Source organism: Chionomys nivalis, chromosome 21 (genome assembly GCF_950005125.1).
Source record: "Chionomys nivalis chromosome 21, mChiNiv1.1, whole genome shotgun sequence".
In the NCBI taxonomy this organism is placed as follows: Eukaryota; Metazoa; Chordata; class Mammalia; order Rodentia; family Cricetidae; genus Chionomys; species Chionomys nivalis.
Window position 1 is genome coordinate 41,372,355 of NC_080106.1, and position 26,012 is coordinate 41,398,366.

General features: G+C 48.6%; 1 protein-coding gene across 8 annotated transcripts in view; it reads right to left on the reverse strand.

The window, feature by feature from the left end:
• Nucleotides 1–26,012, reverse strand: part of Cacna1a (calcium voltage-gated channel subunit alpha1 A) — a 289,933-nt gene that overhangs the window by 97,904 nt on the left and 166,017 nt on the right. For 4 of the 8 annotated variants that reach the window (XM_057754012.1, XM_057754005.1, XM_057754007.1 and 1 more), the window contains exons 9-13: nucleotides 14,996–15,099; nucleotides 12,834–12,949; nucleotides 9,256–9,312; nucleotides 7,191–7,286; nucleotides 1,360–1,569 (exon numbers count right to left, since the gene is read on the reverse strand). In XM_057754012.1, the coding sequence (XP_057609995.1) occupies nucleotides 1,360–1,569; nucleotides 7,191–7,286; nucleotides 9,256–9,312; nucleotides 12,834–12,949; nucleotides 14,996–15,099 (583 nt within the window). The remainder of the gene's footprint in view (nucleotides 1–1,359; nucleotides 1,570–7,190; nucleotides 7,287–9,255; nucleotides 9,313–12,833; nucleotides 12,950–14,995; nucleotides 15,100–26,012) is intronic. The other 4 variants (XM_057754010.1, XM_057754009.1, XM_057754011.1 and 1 more) reach the window with 3 other exon arrangements.

Below are 26,012 nucleotides of genomic sequence, written 5' to 3' on the forward strand. Positions count from 1 at the left end.
TGTTGGTTATCCTTAGAGTTTGTTCAGTCCTGGGGGCTCCCGCCTTCCAGTGCCCATGCCCAGTTTAGGCAATGCTGAAATGGGTAGAGGGTCCTGCATCCTCTGAGGAACTAAGGCAGGCTCACATTTGTTCTAAAGGGCCCATTCCAGACAAAGGGAAGGCAAAAGGAGCAGGCAGAGGAGAGGAGAGTGAACAAGGAAGGAGGTAGGGGCCAGGGGCCTAGAATCCCCCAGGGTGGGGTTGCGGTCATGGCTCAGTGGTAGAACCCCTGCCTACTGTGTGTTAATTCTAATGCTAGCACTGCGAAGAAGAGAAGAGAAGAAAGGGGCAGAGGGGGTCGCTGCAGTGCAGGACAGCAGAGGGGGTCGCTGTCTACAGGACAGCCAGGGCAGAGGGGTCACTAGCAAGACGCTCTGTGGTTTGAAGGTTCCCAACCTGAAAGCGCACATCTCACGGACATTCTGAGCAGCGATTTCAGGGTTAAACACAAGCCACGGTCTCTATGTGCCTCTTTTGGTCCCTGTCTCTTATCTCCTCCATCTGCACTCTGTCTGTATTCCTGTATCTCACTTAGAAACAGTAGCTGTGGATTCTCAGGACTGTGAGAAAGATGGGCTGGGCAAGCCTGGCTATGTTCTGTGTCCCTTTCAATGGTTCATGTCACAGAAGGCTGCACTACAGAGTGGGAACAGTACCAGACAGATTGGGGCCTTAAAAGCTTCGTGGGAGTGTGCCTCGTTGTCCGTCTGTCTTACTCTAAGTCTGTCTGTCTTTGCATTCAGATCTACCTCCGCCAGCCTCTCTTTTCTGTTTTTACTACTTTGTGCTTTGTGCATGTATGTATGTGCCTGTGTGTGCGTGTAAGTGTGTGTGTGCGTGTGTGTGTGTGTGTACATGCCCATGCCGCAGTGCTCCTGTGAAGTCAGAGGTTTGGTGGGAATCCTTTCTCTTTCTACCAGGTGAGTTCCAGGCTTGACACCTGAACCTTTACCAATGAGCCATCCAGCCGGGTCCTGTCTTTTTCTCTTTTGGATGTCTGCTCGACTGTGTGTCTCGTCTTGGCTTCCTGGCTGCAGGTGTGAGAACAGGCTCCGGCACATACTCCTTCCGCCCCCATGTCACTCCCCTTGAGCTTCTGCCCAGAGCTAAGCCAGAGCAGGTGGCATCATGCCCTCGACCCTGCCAAGCTATGTCTTTGCTCAGCCGCCTCAGGTCTCACACCAGTCTAAGGCGGCTGCACTTGTGGCAGCGGCTGCGAGGCCCCCGTTTCAGCTGCAGAAATGGTCACTGGTCCTAGGCAGGGGCGGGCTGGGGAAGGGCCGAAGGAGGAGCAGAGGCGGGCAGAGAGCGGCACTCACAGAGGAAGTCGGAGAGCCACTCGGGCTGGTTGTAGTGGACAATGGCGACGCATAGCGTGTTGAGGGCTACCAGACTGAGCACGGTCCAGTAGAAGGCCTGAGTTTTGACCATGCGGCGGATGTAGAAACGCATCCTTCTCTCCTTTTTGTGAAAAAAAGTTGAGTTCTCCAGCTTGGCACTTTTAATGCTGGCTCTGGCAAAAGGAGACCCTGCGAAGGAAAGGACGGAGAAAGTGAGACTCAGGATGGCTCTTGGTGAGGAGGCCATCGGCAGGGGGTCACAGGAGAGGACCGGATGGAGCTGAGCTGTGCTGCAAGTCCCCTGTGGGAGCTACATGCTCCAAAGGCCTCCAGGAAGAGGGCTGGCAGGATGCTGGGTCCCAAGGGATCCACAGGGACTGCCCACTTGCAGCATGGAGTGGCTGTTTAGGGTTCGGTGCACTTTAGATGTTCAGATCAGGAGTACTCAGCTGAGGGTCACTGGAGAACTGAGGGGTCATGGGCTCTTATTAGGCCCTGAGCTGGGGACAAGACAGAGGCAGAATTCCCACGCATGTGAAAGCGGCCATTCAAGGAGAACACGCATTAAACAGGAATGGCTCAGTCAGGAAGCGCTTGTTTCAAAACCTCAAAGACCTGGGTTCAAGCCCAGAACCCACATCAAACCGGACAGAGCAGAACACTTGTAATCCCAGCGCTGGTGACAGCAGACTCACTGGCCAGCCAGTCTCGCCTAATCGCTGGGTCCAGGCCATGAGAGACCCGATCTCAAAGGAGGTGCAGGGTTCCTGAGGATGCTCCCTCAGGCTCTCCTCCGGACTCCACACAAATGTCACCCACATAGACGTGAACAGGTAGGTGAGGGCTAGACCAGGACCCGGTGTCCTCCCTGGCCTCCACACGGTCCTCCCTGGCCTCCACATGGTCCTCCCTGGCCTCCACACGGTCCTCCCTGGCCTCCACACGGTCCTCCCTGGCCTCCACATGGTCCTCCCTGGCCTCCACACGGTCCTCCCTGGCCTCCACACAGTCCTCCCTGGCCTCCACATGGTCCTCCCTGGCCTCTACATGCAAGCAGGACACACACCTGCAAACACGGATACACACACCACAAACACCAACATTTAAAAAGTCTAAATGGAATATAATAATTTTTTAAAAGCGTTCTCATGGTGTGTGTGTAAGTGTGTGCACGCGCGCACGTGTGCCATGTGAATCCAGATGCTCATGAGGCCAGGAAAGGACTAGCATCACCAGTGGATGCGAGTGTGGGAACTGGACTCAGAGGTTTTAACCCACTGAGTATCTCTCCAGGCCCCGAGTGTAATAACCGATTGGAACTTCTACCTACAGAGGCTTCCTCTTTCTCTCGTGCTCCATACTCTCCATTCTCTTTCTTTCTCAGGGCCTTGCACACAGCAGGCACACACAGTAGGTGAACACAGTAGGTGAACACCCTATTACTGAGTCATGGCCCCTACCATTTATGATTAATTATTTTTATAAAAACAATTACATTTAATACAAGTAGACACAAATCGCAGATAAGCTGGTGGATTGCACAACTGTACTTTTTAAACTACTTGCCACGATGGTTTGTGTGTGTGTGTACCCATCCACGTAGACCAGCAGAGGATGTCAGGTACCCCGGAACTAGGGTGTTGTGAACTGCCCTATATGGGTGCTGGGAATGGAACCACCAGAGTCTCACAGGGGCAGTGAGCGATTTCCCTGTTGTGCCATCTGCAGCCTCTGTAGGTGGTTCTGAAGCGTGTCTACCCCGCAGGATGGCTAGCTTGAGCAGTCACCACGTGTATTACTGTTACGGTTTGCCTCTTACGTGTCTCCAGCCTCTAGCGTAAATGGGAGGGGGTGAACACTTTATGAGTTGGGGCCTAGAGGGATGTGCTGGGTGGCTTCTGTCAACTTGACTCAAACCTTGATCTATCTGGGAAGAGGGAATCTTAATTGAGAAAATACCTCCGTGAGACCGGCCTGTAGGCAAGCCTGTGGGAGACTGGTGTGCGAGGGAGGGGCCCAGACCACTGCGGGTGTTGCCACCGCTGGGCAGGTGGTCGGGGTGGGGGGGGGAGAAAGCAAGCCAGAGGGAGCAAGCCAGTAAGCAGCACTGCTTGAGCCACTGGGATGCATGCCTCCTGCACAAGAGAATAAGACACTTCTGAAGAACTAACAGTCGGTAAAGAGGCCACAGGTGGAGCTGAGCAGGGGAGCAGGCCCCTTAGGCACTCACTGGGCTGTGCCCTCAGCTCTGCAAAGCCAAGTAAGCAAATAAATAAAAGCTGCATGAACAGTAAGTCAAGGAATTGATCTTATTAATTAATTAATCTATAATTAAATAATGCCAAGTGATATATCATAAATAAATCAGGAACATTACAGATTGATGCCCCCACTAAGGAGTGTCCAAGGGTGTCAGTCTCCCCCCATCCTCGTCAGCATGGGGTTGGATCACTTTTTCATGTTTGTCAGAACGAAGGATGAAGAGGACCAGAAGCTCGCTAAGAGTGGGCATCCGTCTAGCTCACAAGGTCTCAAGTACACAACAACATCACCAAAATGCTTGCCTACTAAGATCAAACAAAGCAAAGAGCGGGGCCTGCAAGGCGGCTCAGCAGGTAAAGGTTCTCGCCGAGTTGGAAATCTAGGGCCCACATGAGAGAAAGACAGAACCTACTTCCACAAGCTGTCTTCTGGCTTCCACACGTGTATGCTGACATGCACGTCTACACATGCACGTGAACACACATACTATACAAAATATTTTTGAGACAAGGTCTTACCATGTAGCCTTGGCTGACCTGGAACTCTAGGTAGACCAGGCTGGCCTCAAACTCATAGAAATCCATCTGCCTCTGTCTCCTGAGTGCTGGGATTAAAGGCATGCGCCACTACATCTGGACAGACTTATTTTTACATGACGTGTATGAGCATTTTGTCTGCATGTATGTAAGTGCACCATATGTAGCTGGGGGAGGTCAGAAGAGGATGTCAGATTTCCCTGGACTTACAGATGGCTGTGAGCTGCCATGTGGGCACTGGGAATTGAACCATGGCCCTCTGCAAGAGCAGTCAGTGCTCTTAATTCTCTGAGGTATCTCTCCATTCCCTAACAAATATAATAATAATAATAAAAAGGGAAATCCAGACCTGGTGGCTCACACCTTAAATTCCAGAATCTGGGAGGCAAAGGCATTTAGATCTTTGTGAAACCCAGGTCAGTCAGGGTTACACAATGAGACCACGTGTGACAATAAATAAATAAATAAATAAATAAAGAAAGAAAGAAAGGAGGAGGAGGAAGAAGGAAAGACAGACAGACAGGCTGACAGATCTTAAGGCCAACTGACTGAAAGCATAAAAGAAATCAGACATTGCAATCAACACCTTCTCAAAGGACACGGGCAGGTGGGTCTGCAAATGGAAACAGAAATAGCAGTCATTACAAACAAAAGTGTGTTCGGGCCAGACATCGGAAACACGCTTTAAAATGGCATTACAAAGCTCCCTAACTGGGTAAGGGACTGTACAACAGCAGGTGGGGGCCGGTGACAATCTGTCTTGTGAATGAGCGTCCTGTTATTCAAGCATGGAATGGCCTAGGGAGTGAGGAGCTGGGAGTCGGTCATTCCTATCTTTGTTCCTGTAATTATCCCCAGGAGCATGCCCATCGGTGTGGGATAACCGTGGATGTGCACAGCAGGGTCCTTCCTCAGAGAACCTGGCAAGGAGGAGGTGTCATCTGGTAGAGCCACCCACCCTCAGGGCCCAGAGTTCCAGAGGAGAATTGGTGCTGTGGGTGAGATTAGAAGGGTGTGTATGCACAAGCCCCCTCCCCATTGCACCCCCAATCATCCCCAGTGCCTTTGAAGTTCGGCCACTATACTAGCCAGTGGTACTGCTGAAGAGGCACCTTTGCAACGCAAGCCTTCAGCTCACTCAATGTCATCTCCTCTGAGAAGCCTTCCTCGACCGCGCTCTACTGTGTCAGGGTGGGCCAAGCCTGGGCTTCATCTCTACAGCTCCGTTATTCTCTCAGAATAGAATTTTTTTTTCCAATGTGTGTTTTAAATTTTTAAAATTTGCATTAGTAAATTAATTAACTTACTGTATGGAAGGGGTCACACATGGGCCACAGTGCGATCCTGGGGATCAAACTCAGGTCAGGCTTGGCAGCAAGCCCCTTTGCTGACCCGTCCTGGAACTCCCTTTGTTTCTGTGCGAATGTGTCTGTGCTCACTTCTGTGCATGTTTGTCTCTGTGTGGGTGACATTTGTGTGGAACCCAGAGACCTGAGGGAGCATCCTCAGGAACCCTGCACCTCCTTTGAGATCGGGTCTCTCACTGGCCTGGACCCAGCGATTAGGTGAGACTGACTGGCCAGCGAGTCTCTTGTCACCAGTGCTGGGATTACAAGTGTTCTGCTCTGTCCGGTTTGATGTGGGTTCTGGGGTTGAACCCAGGTGTCCCTGCTTTCAAGGCAAGCATTTTAGGGACTGAGCCATCCCCTGCCCCAAATCTCTTTTTAATGTGTGTTCTCATTGGGTGGAGACTTTCACGTGGGTGGGAATTCTGCTTCTGTCTTGTGCTCAACCCAGCACCCATCCCCAACTCAGTGACCTATGACCCCACACTGACATTCCTGATCTAAACATACAAATGCAACCTTACAACGCCACTTGTGGAAAAGTCCATGACAGCGCTGGCAAGACCGCCAAAATGCTCTGGAACTCCAGAGAGCTGTCCTCTTGCCTCCGAAACAGCACTGTGGCTTGTGGGTCCTCTCCCGGCACACCATACACAACAAGATAATAAATTAAAAAAAAAAATCACACATCAACATTATTTCCTGTACAAAATTGTGTTCCAAAATACAATGTGACTTATTCATTGTGTGTCTCTGTGTCAAGTGCCGTGAGTGTGGAGGAGGTCTGAGGTCAACTTGAGATGGTTCTCTCCTTTCTCCATATTGATTCCGGGTATCGAACTCAGGTCCTCGAGCTTAGTAGCAAGCACCTCTACCTGCTGAGCCATCTTGCCTGCCCACAATGTTGTTGTTGTTGTTATTATTATTATACTATTTTCAGACAGAGTCACACCATGCAACTCTTGTTATCCTGGAATTCACAGAGATCCATGTCATGGGATTAAGCGCATGCACCTCCATCCCTGGTCATAAAAACGCATTTTTAAGGAGGCCTAAAATTACCTTTAGGCTCTGTGTATGAGAAACAAATCAATGTTGTTTTAGACGTTGGTTCCACGCCTAAGACATGACACATCTATATGGAAATATTCCCAAGTCTGGAAATGCCCGGAATCTGAAACAGTTTGGGTACGGAGGGTTTTGTTTTGTCACGTTTATTTGTTTTTGAAACAGGGTCTCACTGCATAGTCCAGCTGGCCAGGAACTTGTTAGGCAGACCAGGCTCTGACTCACAGATTCAGCTGCTTCTGCCTGAGCACGCTGAGATCACAGGTGTGCCCACCATGCCCCGCTATGCAGAGTATTTGGGAGTAGGGACACTCAACTGTAATGGGTTTAGCCAAGGTAACTAGGAGTAAATAAGTAAAGTTTGGACTCAACCTACAGTAAAGAGATTTGTGGGGCTCCTTTAGTTGAGACACTACAATGATATTACGAGACAAGATCCAACCAGGTATGAGAAACAAAACCAAGAAAAAAAACAAAGCAGAATGGGGGGCGTCGCTATTTTCATTATAATGTGACCCCCAGGACACCGGCACATCCAGCCTCCCAGCCTAGGGCTCGGCCTCCCATTTCTGGGTGATGGACAGAGGTAGGGACTTACCCACAGACGCAATGTCAGCCAGCTGGTCCTCGGCCTCCTCAGGGTTGAGCAGGTCCGTCTTGCTTTTCTTCAGGGTAGCTCTCCGCAGAGCTCCAACAAGGGAAACATGGCGAGAGAAGACGGCATTACCCTTTCATGCCAGGGTGGCAGCAGACACAGCGTGCTGCCATGCCCACTGATCCACAGCATGCCCACTGCATCCACATGCAAGCTGCCACGGGGGAAGGCAGGGATATCCAGACAGGAGTCTAGTACTGTTCAGTTATAGTCCGAAGTCCAGGCTCAGAAACACTATTTTCAATCTGGCCAGTTTTTAATTATTTATTTTAATTAGCAATTATTATTTTATGTGCCTGGGTGTTTTGCCTCAGTGTATGTCTGTGTAGCACATGTGTAAGGCACACACAGAGGCCAGAAGAAGGCATCTCGTTCCTTGAGACTGGCGTTAAGAATGTTGTGGTCCACCATGTGGGTGCTGAGAAAGTAAATCCAGGTCCTCTGGAAGAGCAGCCGGCGCTCTTAACCTCTCGGCCATCTCTCTAGTCCTGTTTGTTTTCTGAGATAGGGTCTCACTACATAGCCCTGGTTGCCCTGGAATGCACAGAAATTCACCTGCTTCTGCCTCTGGAGCACTGAGGTCACAGGTGTGCATCACAATGCTGACTCTGGTCCATTTTAATATTCAGAGCAGGGTTCATGTCCTAGAAGCCCTGGGACAGGAGGTATAGTCCACCCTTAACCTAACACACTCATGCTGCACTGGCTGGGGCTGGGGCAACTGTCCTGTGCCAAAGCTTGCTCCTCAAGGCTCTGCAGCAGATATACACTCTAAAGGAGACTCGGAACACTCCAGAGAGAATCACTTTCTACTCCCAAGTAAAAGATCTACGATTCTTAATTTCTTTTTGTCATTTTGCTATTTAAATTTTTTCCTAATTGTTTTTTTGTTGCTGCACAAAATAGTGGTTTTTAAGAAAAGATTTAAGCCGGGTGGTGGTGGTGCACGCCTTTAATCCCAGCACTCGGGAGGCAGAGGCAGGCAGGCAGATCTCTGCAGGCTCAAAGCCAGCCTGGTCTACAAGAGCTAATTCCAGGACAGGCTCTATAGTTACAGAGAAACCCTGTCTTGAAAAAACAAAAGAAAAAAAAAAAGATTTACAAAAGAAATCAAGTGCATGTGTATTTGTGCACATGAGTGGCCAGAAGAGGGGTCAGATCTCTGGAGTTGGAGAGACAGGTGTGAGCTGCCATGTGGGTGCTGGGAGGGGAACCTGGGTCCTCTGGAAGAGCAGCAAGTGCTCTTAACTGAAGATCCATCTCTCCAGACTCCCCCAAATAGTAGGACATTTTTATATGCCTGATACTCTACCCTGTACTTCCTATCTGCCTTCCACTGCTTTTCCCTGCACCTGCTGCACCCACTGCTGGGCAGGACTGGGATTTAGGAAGCAACTGAGCTGCAGGGATCTGGCTGGTTGGAGTGGACCACATTTGTCAGGGACAGTAAGGGTGGGCAGTCACCCTCTCTCTCTCTCTGCCTTTCTTGGCAGTGCTGCAGACGAATCTAGGAACTTTATGCATGTGCTCTGTCACCAGTCTAGCCAGGAGATGGGATTCTTCCTCATTATTAGTAACACTGGTGTGTGTACACATATGTGTGTGTGCACGAATGTGTGTGTGCACGAATGTGTGTGTGCACGTATGTGTGTGCGTATGTGTTAGCTTGTGTGCATGAATGTGTGCACACACTTCTTTCTCTGCTTCTGCCATGTGTGTTCTGGGGATGGAACTCAGGCCACTAAGCTTGGACACAGACATCTTCATCCATGGTTAAAGGAGAAAAGGGCAAGTCAGGAATGAACCCCCCCCGCCCCCGTTCCCCACGAGTTTCTAAAATTCCTCCCAGAGGCTCATTCCTCAATCCCTCAAATCTCCTTGCATAGCCCAGTCTCACATCTCTTCCTGGCATGACCTACTATACCGGCTAGAACCAGTCATCTGTGCCCAGCCCCAGCCAACCCCACTCCCCTGGGACCCGCCTTCATGCTGGGCTCAGAGCAGTTACCATCAAAAGGGTGTCTCTGCTCCACGTCGGTTTCGTCTTCTGCGAGGATCACCTCTTCTGAGGAGAAAAGCAGAGTTAAAGTCCTTCCTGAAGGGCTTTCCAGATTGACCATCTAGGACAGACCCTGGCCACACTCACTGCCCCCGGCCAATGGTCCAGTCCAACCTGATCCAGGCAGCTCAGCTGCTTTCTGCATCCTGGCCCCACCTAGCGGAGAGGGTACAATCGGCAGCAGAAGTAGTTTGGATATAATTTAGGCATAGGTGGACTCCACACTGTGGAACAGCGCTTTAGGGACAGGGCAGGTCCTTAAGTTACAGGATGCGTGTCCTTGGAAGGGACGTTCTGAGCTCTTTGAACAAGCCAGCTGTCAGGGTAAGCCTGCTCTTCACCCCGTTCATTTCCTTGTCTGCTGATGTCTATTAAGTCTAAGCTCCACCATGTCCAGCACAGACCTAGAGTCTTCTCTAGGCTGAGTTCCTTTGGAGCCATGACCTTGAACCTTAGTTCTGTGGTCAGACGCGAAACATTTGAGCCCCCGGACCCCAGATGGTGGTTGGTGTTTGGGAAGGTTGCTTGGAGGAAGCGAGTCACTGGGGGTGGGTCTTCGGGCTTACAGTCAAGCCCCATATCTTCTTCTGGTTCTGCTTGCTCGCTGAGTGTGAATGTCATGCAACCAGCCAGCCTACTGCTCCTGCCATCATGCCTCCACCTCCTGCTGTCATGTCTACCTACCCTGACCGGCTCTATCACTTTGGAGCTGTATGGAGCCAAAACAGAACCTTTGCCTCTTAGGTTGCTTTCATCACAGCAGGAAGAAACTAAGAGACACCTAGTAACCACTGATGTTTACCTCTTCCGGTCAGTAGTCCGCCATGGATATCATGTTATAACTACAACTGGATTAATGTAACAGCATCAGCTCACCTCAGGCTACTGGCCCTGCTCAGCCTGGCCTGCCAGGGAACCAGTTCCTTCTGCTTCCATTGGCTTCTGCTCCAGGACCTCTGCACTTGCTCTTTCCCCTCTCAACCTCTCTCCCACTCAGCAACCCCAGAGCCCCCCTTTCACTTCCTTTATGTCTGTGTTCAGACTTTTTTGTTCAGGGAGATCTTAGCTGTTCAGCTGACCCTAGCTGTCCCCTGCCACCTTGCCTTTTCTCTTCCCTACTTCTGTGTTTGAGATAGTCTCGCTGTGTAGTTCAGGCTGGCCTCCCACTCCTGATCCTCCTGTTTTACTGCTCCAGTGCGGAGACAAGGTGTTTCAAGATGCCTGGTCTTGCTTATTTTCCTTCTTTGCTCTTGGTGGTGGGGCTTGTCTCTCACTAGCCAGCAGCAGGGATCTGCCACATTCTCAGTGTGTATGACCACTGCACATGGCACAGAGCAGGTGTCCTGTGTTTGCCAAGTGCCTGGTAAGTAAACACATGCCTACTGACGTGAGGTGCTACTCTGACCGGCTCAGCCTGGCTGTCTTACTGAATCCTCAGCAGCCCTGTGAACAGGTGGTCTGCTCTCCACAGGGACTGGTTCTGCTTCCATGGACTGACCCCAACACAGCCCCGAAACACTGAGACAAAAGTACATCTATATGGAATATTAGTTTAAGACGTGTTGCATTCTTTTATGTTGCGTTTGTTTAATCTGTAAGGCTATGTTATTTGCCTGTCTAAAACATTTGATTGGTCTAAAGAGCTGAACGGCCAATAGCTAGGCAGGAGAGGGATAGGTGGGGCTGCCAGGCAGAGAGAATAAATAAAAGGAGAAATCCAGGGAACAGAAGGGGCCAGGGAACAGAAGGGGCCAGCCACACAGCCAGCCACACAGCCAGTCACTCTGTCAGCCACACAGCCAGCCACACAGCCAGCCACACAGCCAGCCACACAGCCAGCCACACAGCCAGCCACACAGCCAGCCACACAGCCAGCAGCCAGCCACTCTGTCAGCCATGGAGGAAAAAGGGGAGAAAGGCATATAGAATAAAGAAAGGTAAAAAGCCCAGAGGCAAAATGCAAAAGAAGATAAATGGGTTAGTTTAAATTAGAAAAGCTGGCAAGAAACCACGCTAAGGCCAGGCATTCATAAGTAAGAATATGTCTCCATGTATTTATTTGGCAGTTGGGTGGCAGGCTCCCAAAGAATAAAAAAGAAAGAAACAAACAAACCCAACAACATCTGTACCCAACGTTCACAGACATCTTTCTTGTCCTTCCCTAGCAATACACAACTGCCTAAGGCACTAGGCTACTGTGAGTCAGAGACGCCACAGGAGGTGGTGTGAAGGCTACAGATAAACTAGGTCATTCTGTAGGGCTCTGGGCATTTGCTGATTCTGGTGTCTGTGGGTTCCTGAAACCAAGCACCCAGATGCCACTGGATTCCTTCACTATCACCACCTTCATTTAATAGTTAAGGAAACTGAGTCATTGTAGAGGTACAGGGCTAAGAGGAGTTGGAGACGGGACATGCACCCATGTTTGATTTAAAACATGACTAGGATAAACCAGCTGAGGCAGAAGCAAGAGGATCAGGAGTCCATGGTCATCCTTGGCTAGTTTGAGACTAGTCTGGGCTACGTGAGCAACGAGCCCCTGTCTCAAAAGCAAACAAACAAGCCTTTAATCCCAGCACTCTGGAGGCAGAGGCAGGCGGATCTCTGTGAGCTCGAGGCCAGCCTGGTCTACAGAGTGAGTTCCAGGACAGGCTCCAAAGCTACAGAGAAACCTGTCTTGAAACAAACAAACAAACAAAAAAACCCAACCAACTAACCAAACAGAAACAAGAGATTCTCTCTCTCTCTCTCTCTCTCTCTCTCTCTCTCTCTCTCTCTCTCTCTCTCTCTCTCTCTCTCTCTTCTGAAGGAGGTCTCACTATATAGCCCTGGCTAGCTTCAAACCTAACCTTCCTGTCTTAGCCTCATGTGATAGTTGGTTTTAATGTCACCTTTTTACAAATTAGAATCATTTCAATAGGAAGCCTTGTCTGAGGAATGGGCTTGGGCTTGTCTTATCTGGTGTGGTGTAGCAGCCCAGAGGGCAATAGCATGGCAGAGGAGGTTGTCTGGGTTTCTCTCACAGGAGCCAATCTCTCCTTCATTTGCTGATCCTTCCCTGGTACCAGAACTAGCCTTTCCAGGCTTCTGTCACTGAGAACATGTGACTCTCCAGGTTTTTGGTACCAGATAGAGACTTCCAAGGCACCCAAGCCTGGAGATGGAGGAACTACCGTGTCCCTGGGCTTTGCAGTGTGGATAGCAAGCCAGTAACCAGTGTTCCTCCATGGTGTCTGTTTCAGTTCCTGCCTTGAACTTGTGTCCTTGACTTCCCTCAGAGGTGGGCTAAGATGGACCCTTTTGGTCATAGTGTTTGCCACAGCAAGAGCAAGTGAACCAGCAGCGCCTCCAACGCTGGGCTCCAGGTGGGCATCACAGGCCCTGCTCCACGGTGGATTCTTCCTGCTAAAATCCCAGGCTGGCAACCTGAATCCTCTGTCTCCACCCAGCACCCTCCCTCAGGCCCCTCCAAAGGGCAACTGCGACTCTAGGATGCTATCCCTGGACCCAGGGTGAAAGGACCTAACCTGCTTTTGAGATCCACTCCATGTATCCATTGAGCTCACGTTCAATCTGCTGTTGTCTCCTGAGCTTCAGAAAAGCCCTCCGGTTCTCCACACGCTCCCTTTCTTTGGCAAACTCCCTGCAGAATCACAAGGAAGCCAGAGGTTGGCGGTGATAGGGTTTGATTGGTAAACACCTGTCGACCATTGGCAGAGCCCTGGGATCCCCCCACAGCACAACATAAACCTGGCATGGGAGCATGTGCCTGTTATCCCAGCCCTCAGAAGATGGAGGCAGGAGAATCACAAACTCAAGGTCATCATTCTAGGCTACAGGAGACCCTGTCTTAAAAACAGAAAACACTCTCTTGACTCTCCCAACAACACGGATTCTGTTGTTAGGAAAACTTTCAGAGGCCATGTGTGTTTGGGGATGCAGTGAAGGGCAGTGGTTCTCAACACGGAAGTCAGTCCTCTAGGAGGGCGTTCTAATCTTTCAGGGCTGGGAGCATCTGACAGTGTACACATTTCCCGATGTTCCCATACATCTGAGCTTCAAGCTAAGCCACACACCAATTCCCTCTCTCAGAACACTCCTGCTAAACCCTTCCAGTCCACTTGCTGTCAGCAGCTCTCCTTCTTCCTGTTTGGCTCACAGGGCAGCCATCTTGTGAGTATCAGGTGGTCATCTTGAGACATTAACTATCTGTCAGCAAAAGTCTTGGATAAGGACGTCAGAGCGAAAACCTGGAGGAACCAGGGGTTGCTATTGGCAGCATTGGGCTGCATCATGTGCTCCCACAATTCTTTGCTGAGAAATAGGGAGTCTATTTATAATTTAGTTTTTTTTAAAAGATTTATTTATTATGTATAAGTGTTCTGTCTGTCTGTATGCTTGCTGGCCAGAAGAGGGCACCAGATCGCATTGTAGATGGCTGTGAGCCACCATGTGGTTGCTGGGAATTGAACTCAGGACCTCTGGAAGAGTGGTCAGTGCTCTTCACCTCTGAGCCATCTCTCCAGCCCCTTAAGTTTTTTTTTAAAACTAAAGTAATTTTGGGAATTTGGGGGGCATTTGTATTAGAATGCATTCAACATACTTATTTACAATTTTTATTTACGTTGTATGTGTGTGTGTGTGTGTGTACCACACTTGCACAGGTACCCTTGGAATCTAGAAGAGGATGTCAGATCCCCTACAACTGGAGTTACAGGTGGTTACAAGCTGCCCAATGTGGATATCGAGAACTGAACTTGGGTCCCCTGCAATAGCAGTAATCACTCTTTTCTGTTTTAGATGTATGTGCTTGAGCGTTTTGCCTGCAGGTATGTGTGAGCATCAGGTATGTGCCTGGCGCCAGAGGAGGTCAGAATAGGGCATCAGACCCCTGGGAACCAAGCCCATGCCCTCAACTGTTGAATTATCTCTCCAGCCCCAAATGTTTTTTTGAGACAGGGTTTCACTACGGCCTTGAACACCCAGAGATGTACTTGCTTTTGCCTCCAGAGCACTGGGATCAAGGATGTACATCAATATGACCAGCTTATCCATAAGCATGCTTGACTGCTGGGCTATCCCTTCAGTCCCAAGGAAAATGCATGTTTGATATATATATTTGTCATTGTTTTGTTTTTATGAGATAGTGTCTCACTCTGTAACCCAACTTGGCCCGGGGTGACTATGAAGTGCATTTGTGGCGATTCTCCTGTCTCTACTTCCTGAGTGCTGGGATTGCATGTGTGAGTCACTGCCCATAGCTTCATAGCTTGTTATTTATTTAATTTTTTTTAAGATTTATTTATTTGCATTTTGTGTGTATGGGTGTTTTGCTTGCATGTATGTCTGTGTACTATGTATATGCCTGGTACCTGAAGGTCAAAAAAAGTTGTTGGATTCCCTGGAACTAGAGTTAAAGATGATTGTTAATGGCCATCTGGGTTCACTTAAGTCCTTTGGAAGAGCAGCTAGTGTTCTCAAACACTAAGCCATCCCTCCAGCTCCCCAAAGTACTGGTTTTATATATATATATATATATATAACCAACAGACAAGAAAACCCAGTAAGGGCTTCCTCAGTGGTCGATCCTAACAGTACACAATCTATACAGTGGGCTTGCTAATGAAACCAGGAAAGAAGTTTATTCAATAGGAAGAGGGGGATGGAGGGTGGAGTAGCAGAGACTTACCCAGATAGCACACCCAGCACAAGGTTCAGCATAAAAAAGGAGCCGATGATGATGAGGGGAATGAAGTACAACCAGTTCCAAGTGTTCCCTGAGGCATCGTTGCTCTGCAGAGTGCAAAGAGGGAAACCATGTGAGATGGGAGTGGGGCCCAGGTGGGACTGGGGAGGAGGGTTAGCGTCACATCTCCTGTGATTGACTTGTGGGATCCTGGCACTCTGGAAGTCAAGTGGAGGATAGAGTTTAGATGGTGGGGAATATCATCAAGGTACCACCAGGGGACAAAGCTCTCTCATGTCACACACAGTTCTCAAGGCATCTGGTAGCCAAGGTGATGCCTAGGAGGATTTTGGACCTGAGTCTGAAATGAGAAGGAAACACCCACACACCCACATCCACACTCACACACACACACCCCTGAAATGTAGAAAGGAATGAATCCCTGAATCCCACACTTGTCTTTACATAGTCAACATTTCCCCTTAGAGGAAGCATGTGGTTACAGTCTCATGGTCTGGTGAATTCAGAGCCACAAGCCTGTTCCTCAAGTTTATCTCCTTCACTTCCTGGAATGTGATGAGAATCACATGAAGGAAAACTATCTCTAGGGAGTAGGAGTCCACAGATAGAATACTTCTGAAGTGGAGAACAGAAAACTGAAAGAGAATGAGGGGAAAAGAGATGAAAACAGAAAATGAAGAGGATGAAGAAAGGAGGGGGGACGGGATGAGAGGAAAAGGGGAGAGCTGGTTGCAGGGAACGACTGGTATGAACACCAAGTGAGAATTTACTATGTGCCTGCCCTCCTCTAAACATATCACTTATATAATTCACTTGTATCTTTTTCACAAAGCACTATATAACCATCATGTACACTTTTACAACTGGAATGAGAAAGACAACCAACAAGCCCCAGAGTCACAGAGTGCCAGATGTGAGTTTTGAATGTCCAAATCTGTGGGCCTGACCTGTGTCCTGGAGAAGATTATCCTACAGTCTAGGGATAGAGGATTCTTCCAGTGGTTGATCACCTGTGGCACTTGGAAAAATGTGGGTTCTTAAGTGTGGCTTTAAAAGCTCATCTTTAGAAGTAAGCACAAGTATTATAGGAAGAAAGCTAAAACAATAAAGGCTGATATTATAATCACTAGTGAGGCTATGGAGCAACTGGAACATTAAGGTCCTGCTGACACAAAGGAACTATAATATATTAGGGTCCTGTTGCTGTTGTAACAAAAGTCACAAATTGGATGGCTTTAAAAATGGAAATTTATCTCACAGTTCTGTAGGGTAGAACTCTAAGGTCAATTTGTGGGCATGGTTGGTTCTTCTGAAGGCCAGGAGAGGATCTGTTTCCCATCTTTCTCCAGGCATCTGATACTTCTCTGGCCATCCTGTTTCACTCACCTCCAACTCTGCCTTCATCTTAACATGGCATACTTCCTGTGTGTGTCTGTGACTATATTTATTCTTTCCATAAAGGCATCAGTCATATGGCTTAGGGACATCTACTGACCCCAATATAATAAATTACATATGCAGTGACTATTTTCAAATCAAGTCACATTTTGAGTTATTGGTGGTGGTGATAAGATTTTTACTATGGCTTGTTGTCATTGTTTGTGCCAGGGCTGAAACCTAGTGCCTGTGCATGTGACGCAAGAACTCTAGAACTGAACCACACACCCAGACCTGTTGTTTGCTCAGGAAGGGTAGCATGATGTAGCCCAGGCTGCCCTCAAATTTCTGATCTTGCTGCCTGGGCTGACAGCCAGGCACTAGCACACCAAGATAATATAAGTTTTGAGAGGTCAGAGCTCTCTGAGAAATAGCAGTTTCTACTCAAACTGATGGGTACATCACAAGCCCTGGCCACGCCACTCCCAGATGGTTACCCAATGGAAGTGTGAAGCTATGTTCACCTCAGACATGCACAAGAGTGTTCACAGTGCACACCAGAAAAATGCCCCAAGCTCTGAACAATCTAGAACATTACCAGCAGGAGGCGGTATACAAGAGTGGAATTCGGATGACAGGCTGCCACAGGAACTGTACAGCAATGCCAAGTGAAAATATCCACACACAGACAGCACGCATGTGTGACTCCTAGCCAGACACAGAATTACATGTTGTATAGCAGTTTCTACCAGTGACTACAGAGGAAAGTTTCTTAAAAGACAGAGGATGTTCTTTTTTTTGGGAGGGGGGTTGCTTTGTTTTGGACAGAGGATGTTCTAAGGAAAGGTGAAACAATCCGCTTTGCAGGGACGCTCATTAAGTTCAGAAGCAAACAACTCAAAATCTTCAGGAAGCCTCCGAAACTGACCAGATTCACTACGCCTCTCCCTCCCCAAGGGCTGCTGCTGGACTCTCAGACAAGACCAGCCTCCTGAAATAAGTAGGGACCAGACACATTGCTTGAGAGATACTCACACCACTGAGCCACCTGAGAGAGAGTCTTCTACCTGTTGACCTGGTTGCAGGTGCAGTGCATTCCAAGTCTCCAGCTTTTGTGAGCTGCCACCATTGCTGGAGTGGGCTTTGGTGATGAGTCATTTTTGTTCTTTTAAGTAACCTCTCACACACAGTCCTGTAAATAACCTCAGGAAAACTTACTGGATCACCACATGACTTTGGTGGTGTCCTTGCTTTGGCTCCCAATCTGAGGTGGGTGTGTCCCTCCTCAGATTCCTCCAGGACTTTGGTGGTGTCCTACTTTGGTTCCCAATCTGAGGTGGGTGCGTCCCTCCTCAGATTCCTCCAGGAACAGTGCCACACAACAGCATGAAACATTCTGCAGCCAGACACATCACAGATGCAAGGGAAAAAGCGACCTGTGACCCCAGCTCCATGGGAAGCTGAGACAGGGTGACTTGAGCACAGAGTGCAATGTCAACCCAGGCAGCACAGACTGTCGCAAAAGCTAACCACTCGCCTTTAATCCCAACCTAGTCTACAAAGAGAATTCCAGGCAAGCCAGACGATAGTGAGAGCCTGTCTGAAAAAATAACACAGTTAAGATAGGGCTGGGGGTGTGGCTTAGAAGTAGAGCACTGACTTGCATTAGACTCCGAGTTCCATCTTCTACAACATGAGAAAAAGAATTAGCTACATTTATTGCTAATGTATTTACTCACATAATTAAAACGAAAAGTCACTTTTAGTCATGGCCACTGACAGGATTCTGGAGAAAATGAGTGTCTGAGACCCTCCCTAGTACACAGTCTGTGCTGCCAACCCCAGCACCCAGTGCTTTGTTCCCAAAAGACTCTGAAGGAAGAAAGAAGCCATTGGAATATGCTGGACAGAAGGCAGCACGGCTTTGTCCTCCTCTTGGCACGGTGGGGCTGAGCTTCTCGTTTGAGTTCCTCAGGCTAAATATAGTGCTGGGAGCTAGAGCCAGCACCACCAGCAGCCAGCGAGAAGCAGGCTCTGGGCTGTCACATGGGATGGCTCAGATGGGGACGGAGCGGGGTGGTGGAGGGACTGGAAGGTGATCTCTTTCCTCAGTTGCACTCGGCTGCACCGAACTCCCTGACAAGGGCTGTGTGACAGGCGTGGAGCTTGGCCTATTGAAACCGACGAAAATCCTCTTGTGAACCCCAAGAAGGAGAGTACGACCATTTGTCCTCTCAGGTGGGAAACCCAAATCCAGAGAGGCAAAACCACATGCCCACTGGCCTGCGGTTCATGGAGTCTCCTATGATCCATAAGACTCTCTGCAGGTGTTACCATATCAAGATGAAGTCGTCAGGGAAAGTCCTAATCTTGTGACCAATGTCCTTTCATAAAGAGGCAGTCAGGACAGAGACGGACGTACAGAGAAGGACGAGGCAATGGGGAGGTAAAGGCGGGAATGAAGAGTGTCAGTCAGCGAAGAGACAGAAAGAAAGGATTCCATACAGGTGTCTGAAGGCCGCAGCCTGCTGACACCTCTGGAATGCGGACAGGACAAATTTCTGTTGTTTTAAGCCACCCAGTTTATGGGAAGAAGGGACAGGGAAAGGACATGTCCTTTAGACAGCCCTGATGCCTGCTTTCTCACCTAGCCTCTGACTGGCAGTCTTTCCGGGTTTGAGTTCGCCCATGGATGAACCCCGAGGAGGCCAGCATCCGGTCAGGTTCCCAGTGATGACGGCTCCTCAGGAGGCCAGCATCCGGTCAGGTTCCCAGTGATGACCCCCACCCCCCAGGAGGCCAGCACCTTGTCAGGTTCTCAGAGATGAACCCCCCAGGAGGCCAGCATCCTGTCAGGTTCCCAGTGATGACCCCCACCCCCCCAGGAGGCCAGCACCCTCATGATCCACTTCTCAGTTAGGACTGTCCTCAACACAACAGTTGTGAAAACGGTACCTGCGCACAGTTGCTGGGATAAAATCTCCCGACAAAGGCAACCCAAGGGCAAGTGTTCCAGCTCAAAGTTCAGCCCTGCAGTCCCTCCCAGTGGGGAAGTCAAGGCACCAGGAGGTAGGAGCAGCAAAGGTGCAGTCAGGAGCAGAGGGTCGGGGCTGCGTTGGCTCTGTTTCTCCTCTTTATACAGCGCAAGATCCCAGCCTAAGAAAGGCTTGTTCCCTTGGTGGTCACTGAAATCCTTCCTCAGCAGACCTCATTGAGATAGTCCCTCCTGAGCCCAGTGGTGGTAGTGCAAGGCTTTAATAGCAGCATTTGGGAGGTGGAGGCAGGCAGATCTCTGTGAGTTGGAGGTCAGCCTGGTCTACAGAGTGAGTTCTAGGACAGCCAGGGCTACACAGAGAAACCCTGTCTCAAACAAACAAAAAAACAAAAACCAAAAACCAAAACAAACAAGCAAACAAGAGAAGCAGGTGTGTGCCGAGGTGTGTCTCCAGGTGATTTGTCCTGAGGTTGACAACACTCACCACACGTCACGTTCTCGCACCCTGAAGTAACCCTCCCGCGTTCATGTTCCTGTAAGTATCTCCACACCTGTGCACCTGTGAGTACGCCCAGTGAATTCGCTGGCTTGCCGAACTGGACTCTAGTGGGCTCGCTCCTCTGGCTCGCCATGGGTTCTCTATCTGGAGTGAACAGACCTCTGTTTACTTCCCCGGGAAAGGTTAAGGGCGCCACATCACACAGGTGGGCAGCAAACGGTTTCCCCGTCATTCTGCTTTCCGACTGCTTTTAATGCACGTCCCTTCTGGCGGCATTCAGCACCCTGTCTCACGCCGATAGTAAGCAGCCCCCAGGAGCCCGCAGCCTCTGACTCATCATGAGCAGTGCTGAGTCCTAGCGCGTCACTTAGTGAGCACTCGATAAATACTCTTCAGGCAAATTAATGGCTGAAGCCCAGAGAAATCCTTAGGTGCCTTCTGCCTTATTTCCCTCTTGGTTTTTTTTTTTTTTTTTTTTTTTGAGCCTAGTTCATTCAGGAAAAAAAAAGCCACAGAGAACATATAAGAAAAAAAAAGCCTCCTCAATTTAAGAAGACAATCAACTCCAGTTTCTGAGATAAAGATGAGGTGGATTCGACCGGAAGAGCCAAGGTTTGGCGGTGACCTTGGAGGCCATGGGGGGGCCCCAGTTTGTACTTGTCAACACGCGGATTCTCAGTGGTGGTTACTCTGGGGCCATCCTGTGAGGCTGTCACCACCGCTGCTTCCTGGGCTCCCTCTCTTACCTTCACGTGCCCCTCCACCTCCTGTGCAGCTTCAGTGCCGCTCAAAAAGACCAGGGCAGTCCCGCCTCAGGGCTTCTGTCCTGGCTGTCCTACCTACCTGGGTTGTCCTAAGAAGACCTGTGGGCTACCCTCACTTCTGTTAGTCTTCTCAGGAGGAGACTACCCACCTGTCCCTTGAGTAGTATGTGACCCTTGACTGCCTCACTGCCCTAAGCTCATATGATGGTCTCATACTATCTCAAATGCACCGCATCTACAAGTTTTCTTTAGTATGTGTGCGTATGCATGTTCACGTGTGTGTATGCATGCATGTTCATGTGTGTGTTGGGTGAGGGAAGCCACGGCTCCAGTTCCTTTGAGATAGGGTCTCTTACTGGTCTTGGCCTTGTTCCAGTAGGTAAGGCTAGCCCCATGGATTCTCATCTCCGCCTCCACATAGCTGGGGTTACAGGCATGTAGCACCTTGCCTGGGGACTCAGGTCTTCCTGCTGGCAAGACAAGTGTCTCCTGACTGACTCAGGTTCTAAAGAGTGCAGGTCGGGACTGGTGTCCAGCCCCGTTCTGTCCATATGAGCCACACGGAACATAAAATAGTCTGTGCCCACTGTCTTTGATCTAACAGTCACTTCACCCACTAGAAGGGCAACTCCTCAGTGTCTGAAATGTCACGACACAGGAGGTATCACCAATACACATGCATTCGGTAGGCACTCACAGGGCGCTGCATGCAGTAGGTATTCAATCATCGCTTGTTGGATGAATGAGTGCTTGGCAGTCCCCCAGAGTCACCTGACTTGAAATGAGACAAGTATCTGTGAATGAGAAAAGGCTTAGGCCACAGATGCATCCCCACTGTTTATGATCATTAGTCAAGAGGTGTGGGATTATTAACAGACAGGCAATGGTTTTGCTGCTTCTTCACTGACATTAACCAAAGGAAAGAAAGGGAATAAAAGAGGCTCATGAGGAGAAGCACAGAGAGGAGGAAGGAGAGAAAAGAGGGAGGAGGGGTGAAGAAAAAGGAGGAGACAGAGAATGTATACACAAATTAATGAACGATAGAAACACACGGGCATAAGACAAAGAGGGGCTGGCGGCAAAGAATAGTGACCTGTGTTGGATTAGAATTATTCTGTTTTGTTGAAATTGTCTGGGAGACTCAGGAGACTAATCTCTCACTGGGAAGCCTCAGTTTCTTATCTGGAGGATGGTACCATGAACAGAAAGGGCACATCTTCACACAGGGCTGTTTGTTTTCTCCCTGGGACAGGGTCTCACTCTGTAGCTTTGGCTGGCCTGCAGCTACTGTGTGGGAAAGACTGGTATCAAATTCACAGAAATCCACGTGCCTCTGCTTCCTGGGCACAGCACATTTAAAAAAATGATTTATTTGCCTACATGTATGTCTGTGAGGTTGTCAGACCCCTGGAACTGGAGTTGCAGGCAGTTGTAAGCCACCTGATATGGGTGCTGGGAATTGAACTCGGGTCCTCAGGAAGAACAGTATGTGTTCTTAATCACTAAGTCATCTTTCCAGTCCCAAATACAAGGCTGTTTTTGAATCTCTTATTTTGGGCAGCAAGATGGTGTTAGGTTGAGCCAAACATGGAGATTGAGGATTTTAGTTACTTGCTAAACTATCACTTTCTGACCACATCAACTGTAGGTGCCACTGTGAAAGCCACTAAGTCTCAGAGTGCTACACAAGGCTTTTGAAACTTGGCACTGCCATGAAACCATGAGACTTATGTGACTCAGTGTGCCGCATGACCTGCTGCTACAGATGGCTATTGATACTCCATAATGGTTATCTATCTATCTATCTATCTATCTATCTATCTATCTACCTACCTATCTATTTTATGTGTTCTCTCAGAGGTCAGAAGAGGACTCAGGTCCCCTAGAGCTGGAGTTATAGGGAGTTGTGAGCTACTCAGTGTGGGTACTGGAAACAGAGCCCAGGTCCTCTGCAAGAACACTATGCAGTTTTAACTTCTGAGCCATCTCTTGCCTTCTTTGGTCTTGTATTGATATAGTGTCTTACTAAGTAGCCCAGCCTGATCTCAAAGTCTCGACCTCCTGTCTTGGCCTCCCTAGTGCCCAGATGACAGCTCTGTGCCACCACACCCAACCCACAAATCTGTTTTAAAAATAGTTTATAAGAATTGCAATATACTTGGTTATGTCCTTCATCTTGTTGTGTGTATATGTGTATGCATGACTGTATATGCATGTGTATGCATGTATTTGTATGTGTGTGTGCCTGTGTGTATTCATATGTGTGCATGTATTGTATGTGAATACTTCCATGTGTACATATCCATGTGTGTGTTTGTTTTTGCCTATGTGTATTATGTATGTAAGTACAGGCATGTCTGTGTGTATGCATTTGAGAATTACATACATGTGTACATGCATTTGTGTGTGCATGCATGTGTAGGTCACAGGACAACTTTGGGTGTTGCTCCACAGCTTTTCACATGGGTTCTGTTGGTCAACCTCAAGTTCTCATACTTGTGTAGCAAGTACTTTCTCATCTGAGCCATCTCCCCATCGTCATCCCATTTTTTAAAAAAAACAACCCTATAAATAAATTTAGCTTTTGACCCTGCAATCCCACTTTGGGGTCATAGACTCCATCTGCATCTACAAAAGCATGAAAAGCCCACAGTGTAACGGTGCTCATGGCACCACAGTACCTGACCTTAGGTGGTGGGCATCCAGACATGCCTCTCTAAAGGGCTGGGCACATAAACTGTGGGCGGCAACACAATGAAATTCTATGCTGGTATACAAATAATACGAACTCTGTCTTGTCATAAAGACCATTCTAGAATTTACTGCTATGAGAAGAAGTGATGAAAAAAGTGTAGAGTAATACCCTACGGTGCTAAGGCGAGCAATACAGATTTTTAGAGAATGCCTGTGTAGTGTGCACACAATGTGTGTGTGCACAGGTCTCATACCTACGTGTGTAATGTGTGTATGCACAAGTCTCATACCCATGTGTGCAATGTGTGTATGCACAAGTCTCTGCTCATGTGTGTAATGTGTGTATGCACAAGTCTTATACCCATGTGTGCAATGTGTGTATGCACAAGTCTCTGCTCATGTGTGTAATGTGTGTATGCACAAGTCTCATACCCATGTGTGCAATGTGTGTATGCACAAGTCTCTGCTCATGTGTGTAATGTGTGTATGCACAAGTCTTATACCCATGTGTGCAATGTGTGTATGCACAAGTCTCTGCTCATGTGTGTAATGTGTGTATGCACAAGTCTCATACCCATGTGTGCAATGTGTGTATGCACAAGTCTCTGCTCATGTGTGTAATGTGTGTATGCACAAGTCTCATACCCATGTGTGCAATGTGTGTATGCACAAGTCTCTGCTCATGTGTGTAATGTGTGTATGCACAAGTCTTATACCCATGTGTGCAATGTGTGTATGCACAAGTCTCTGCTCATGTGTGTAATGTGTGTATGCACAAGTCTTATACCCATGTGTGCAATGTGTGTATGCACAAGTCTCTGCCTATGTGTGCAATGTGTGTATGCACAGGTCTCATACCTACGTGTGTAATGTGTGTATGCACAAGTCTCATACCCATGTGTGCAATGTGTGTATGCACAAGTCTCTGCTCATGTGTGTAATGTGTGTATGCACAAGTCTTATACCCATATGTGCAATGTGTGTATGCACAGTCTCTGCTCATGTGTGCAATGTGTGTATGCATAAGTCTCTGCCTATGTGTGCAATGTGTGTATGCACAAGTCTCTGCTCATGTGTGCAATGTGTGTATGCACAAGTCTCTGCCTATGTGTGCAATGTGTGTATGCATAAGTCTCTGCCTATGTGTGCAATGTGTATATGCACAAGTCTCTGCTCATGTGTGCAATGTGTGTATGCACAAGTCTCTGCTCATGTGTGTAATGTGTGTATGCACAAGTCTCATACCTATGTGTGCAATGTGTGTATGCACAAGTCTCTGCTCATGTGTGTAATGTGTGTATGCACAAGTCTTATACCCATGTGTGCAATGTGTGTATGCACAGTCTCTGCTCATGTGTGCAATGTGTGTATGCACAAGTCTCTGCCTATGTGTGCAATGTGTGTATGCACAAGTCTCTGCCTATGTGTGCAATGTGTATATGCACAAGTCTCTGCTCATGTGTGCAATGTGTGTATGCATAAGTCTCATACCCATGTGTGCAATGTGTGTATGCACAAGTCTCTGCTCATGTGTGCAATGTGTGTATGCATAAGTCTCTGCCTATGTGTGCAATGTGTGTATGCACAAGTCTCTGCTCATGTGTGCAATGTGTGTATGCACAAGTCTCTGCCTATGTGTGCAATGTGTGTATGCATAAGTCTCTGCCTATGTGTGCAATGTGTATATGCACAAGTCTCTGCTCATGTGTGTAATGTGTGTATGCACAAGTCTCATACCTATGTGTGCAATGTGTGTATGCACAGTCTCTGCTCATGTGTGCAATGTGTGTATGCACAAGTCTCTGCCTATGTGTGCAATGTGTGTATGCACAAGTCTCTGCCCATGTGTGCAATGTCTGTATGCACAAGTCTCATACCCATGTGTGCAATGTGTGTATGCACAAGTCTCTGCCTATGTGTGCAATGTGCATATGCACAAGTCTCATACCTATGTGCACAATGTGTGTATGCACAAGTCTCTGCCTGTGTGCATGCAGAGCTGTGGGCTGACACTGAGTGCATGCTAATACTGAACAGGGTCTCTCACTTGAACCTGGTTAATGTAGCTTTGGTTAGTCTAGCTGGTCAGCTTGCCCAGGGACCCCATCTCTGCCTCCAGAGCTCTACAGTTACTGGCAGGTCACCACACACGTGAGAATACACACTTGTCAGACAAGTGCTTTCTCTATGGAACCATCTCCCAGCCTGAGAGACAGATCTGGTTCTTCTTGTGCAGTTGGTCCTCCATATCTGTGGTCAGAGATCAGCACACGTGTGCACTGAGCGCACTCAGCGCCCCTTGCCCATGCTCCTGAGCTACACAGCATGAATCACATCCGCAGCACCAATGCAGCAAAGGCTGGCACACCATGGTTTAGAGAACATGGGGAGGTATTCAGGTTCCACCTCATTTCGCACAGGGAATGGAAGCGGCCATGCAACCAATGACCACGGCTGCTGAGGGATGACTGCATTGGTGTAAACAGGCAGCGGGAAGATGTGTCAAGGCACAGAAGGGCCCATGGTGAGGGGCAGTGACTAAGCAGAAGGCACACAGGGCAGGACAGGTGCCTTTTCAGATCTGGCTGTGAAGTGGCCACTTTCCAACTGTACCCATTTCAAAGTGACTAAATCAAATACATCCTGCGCTTCTAGAATCTGGGTGTCTGT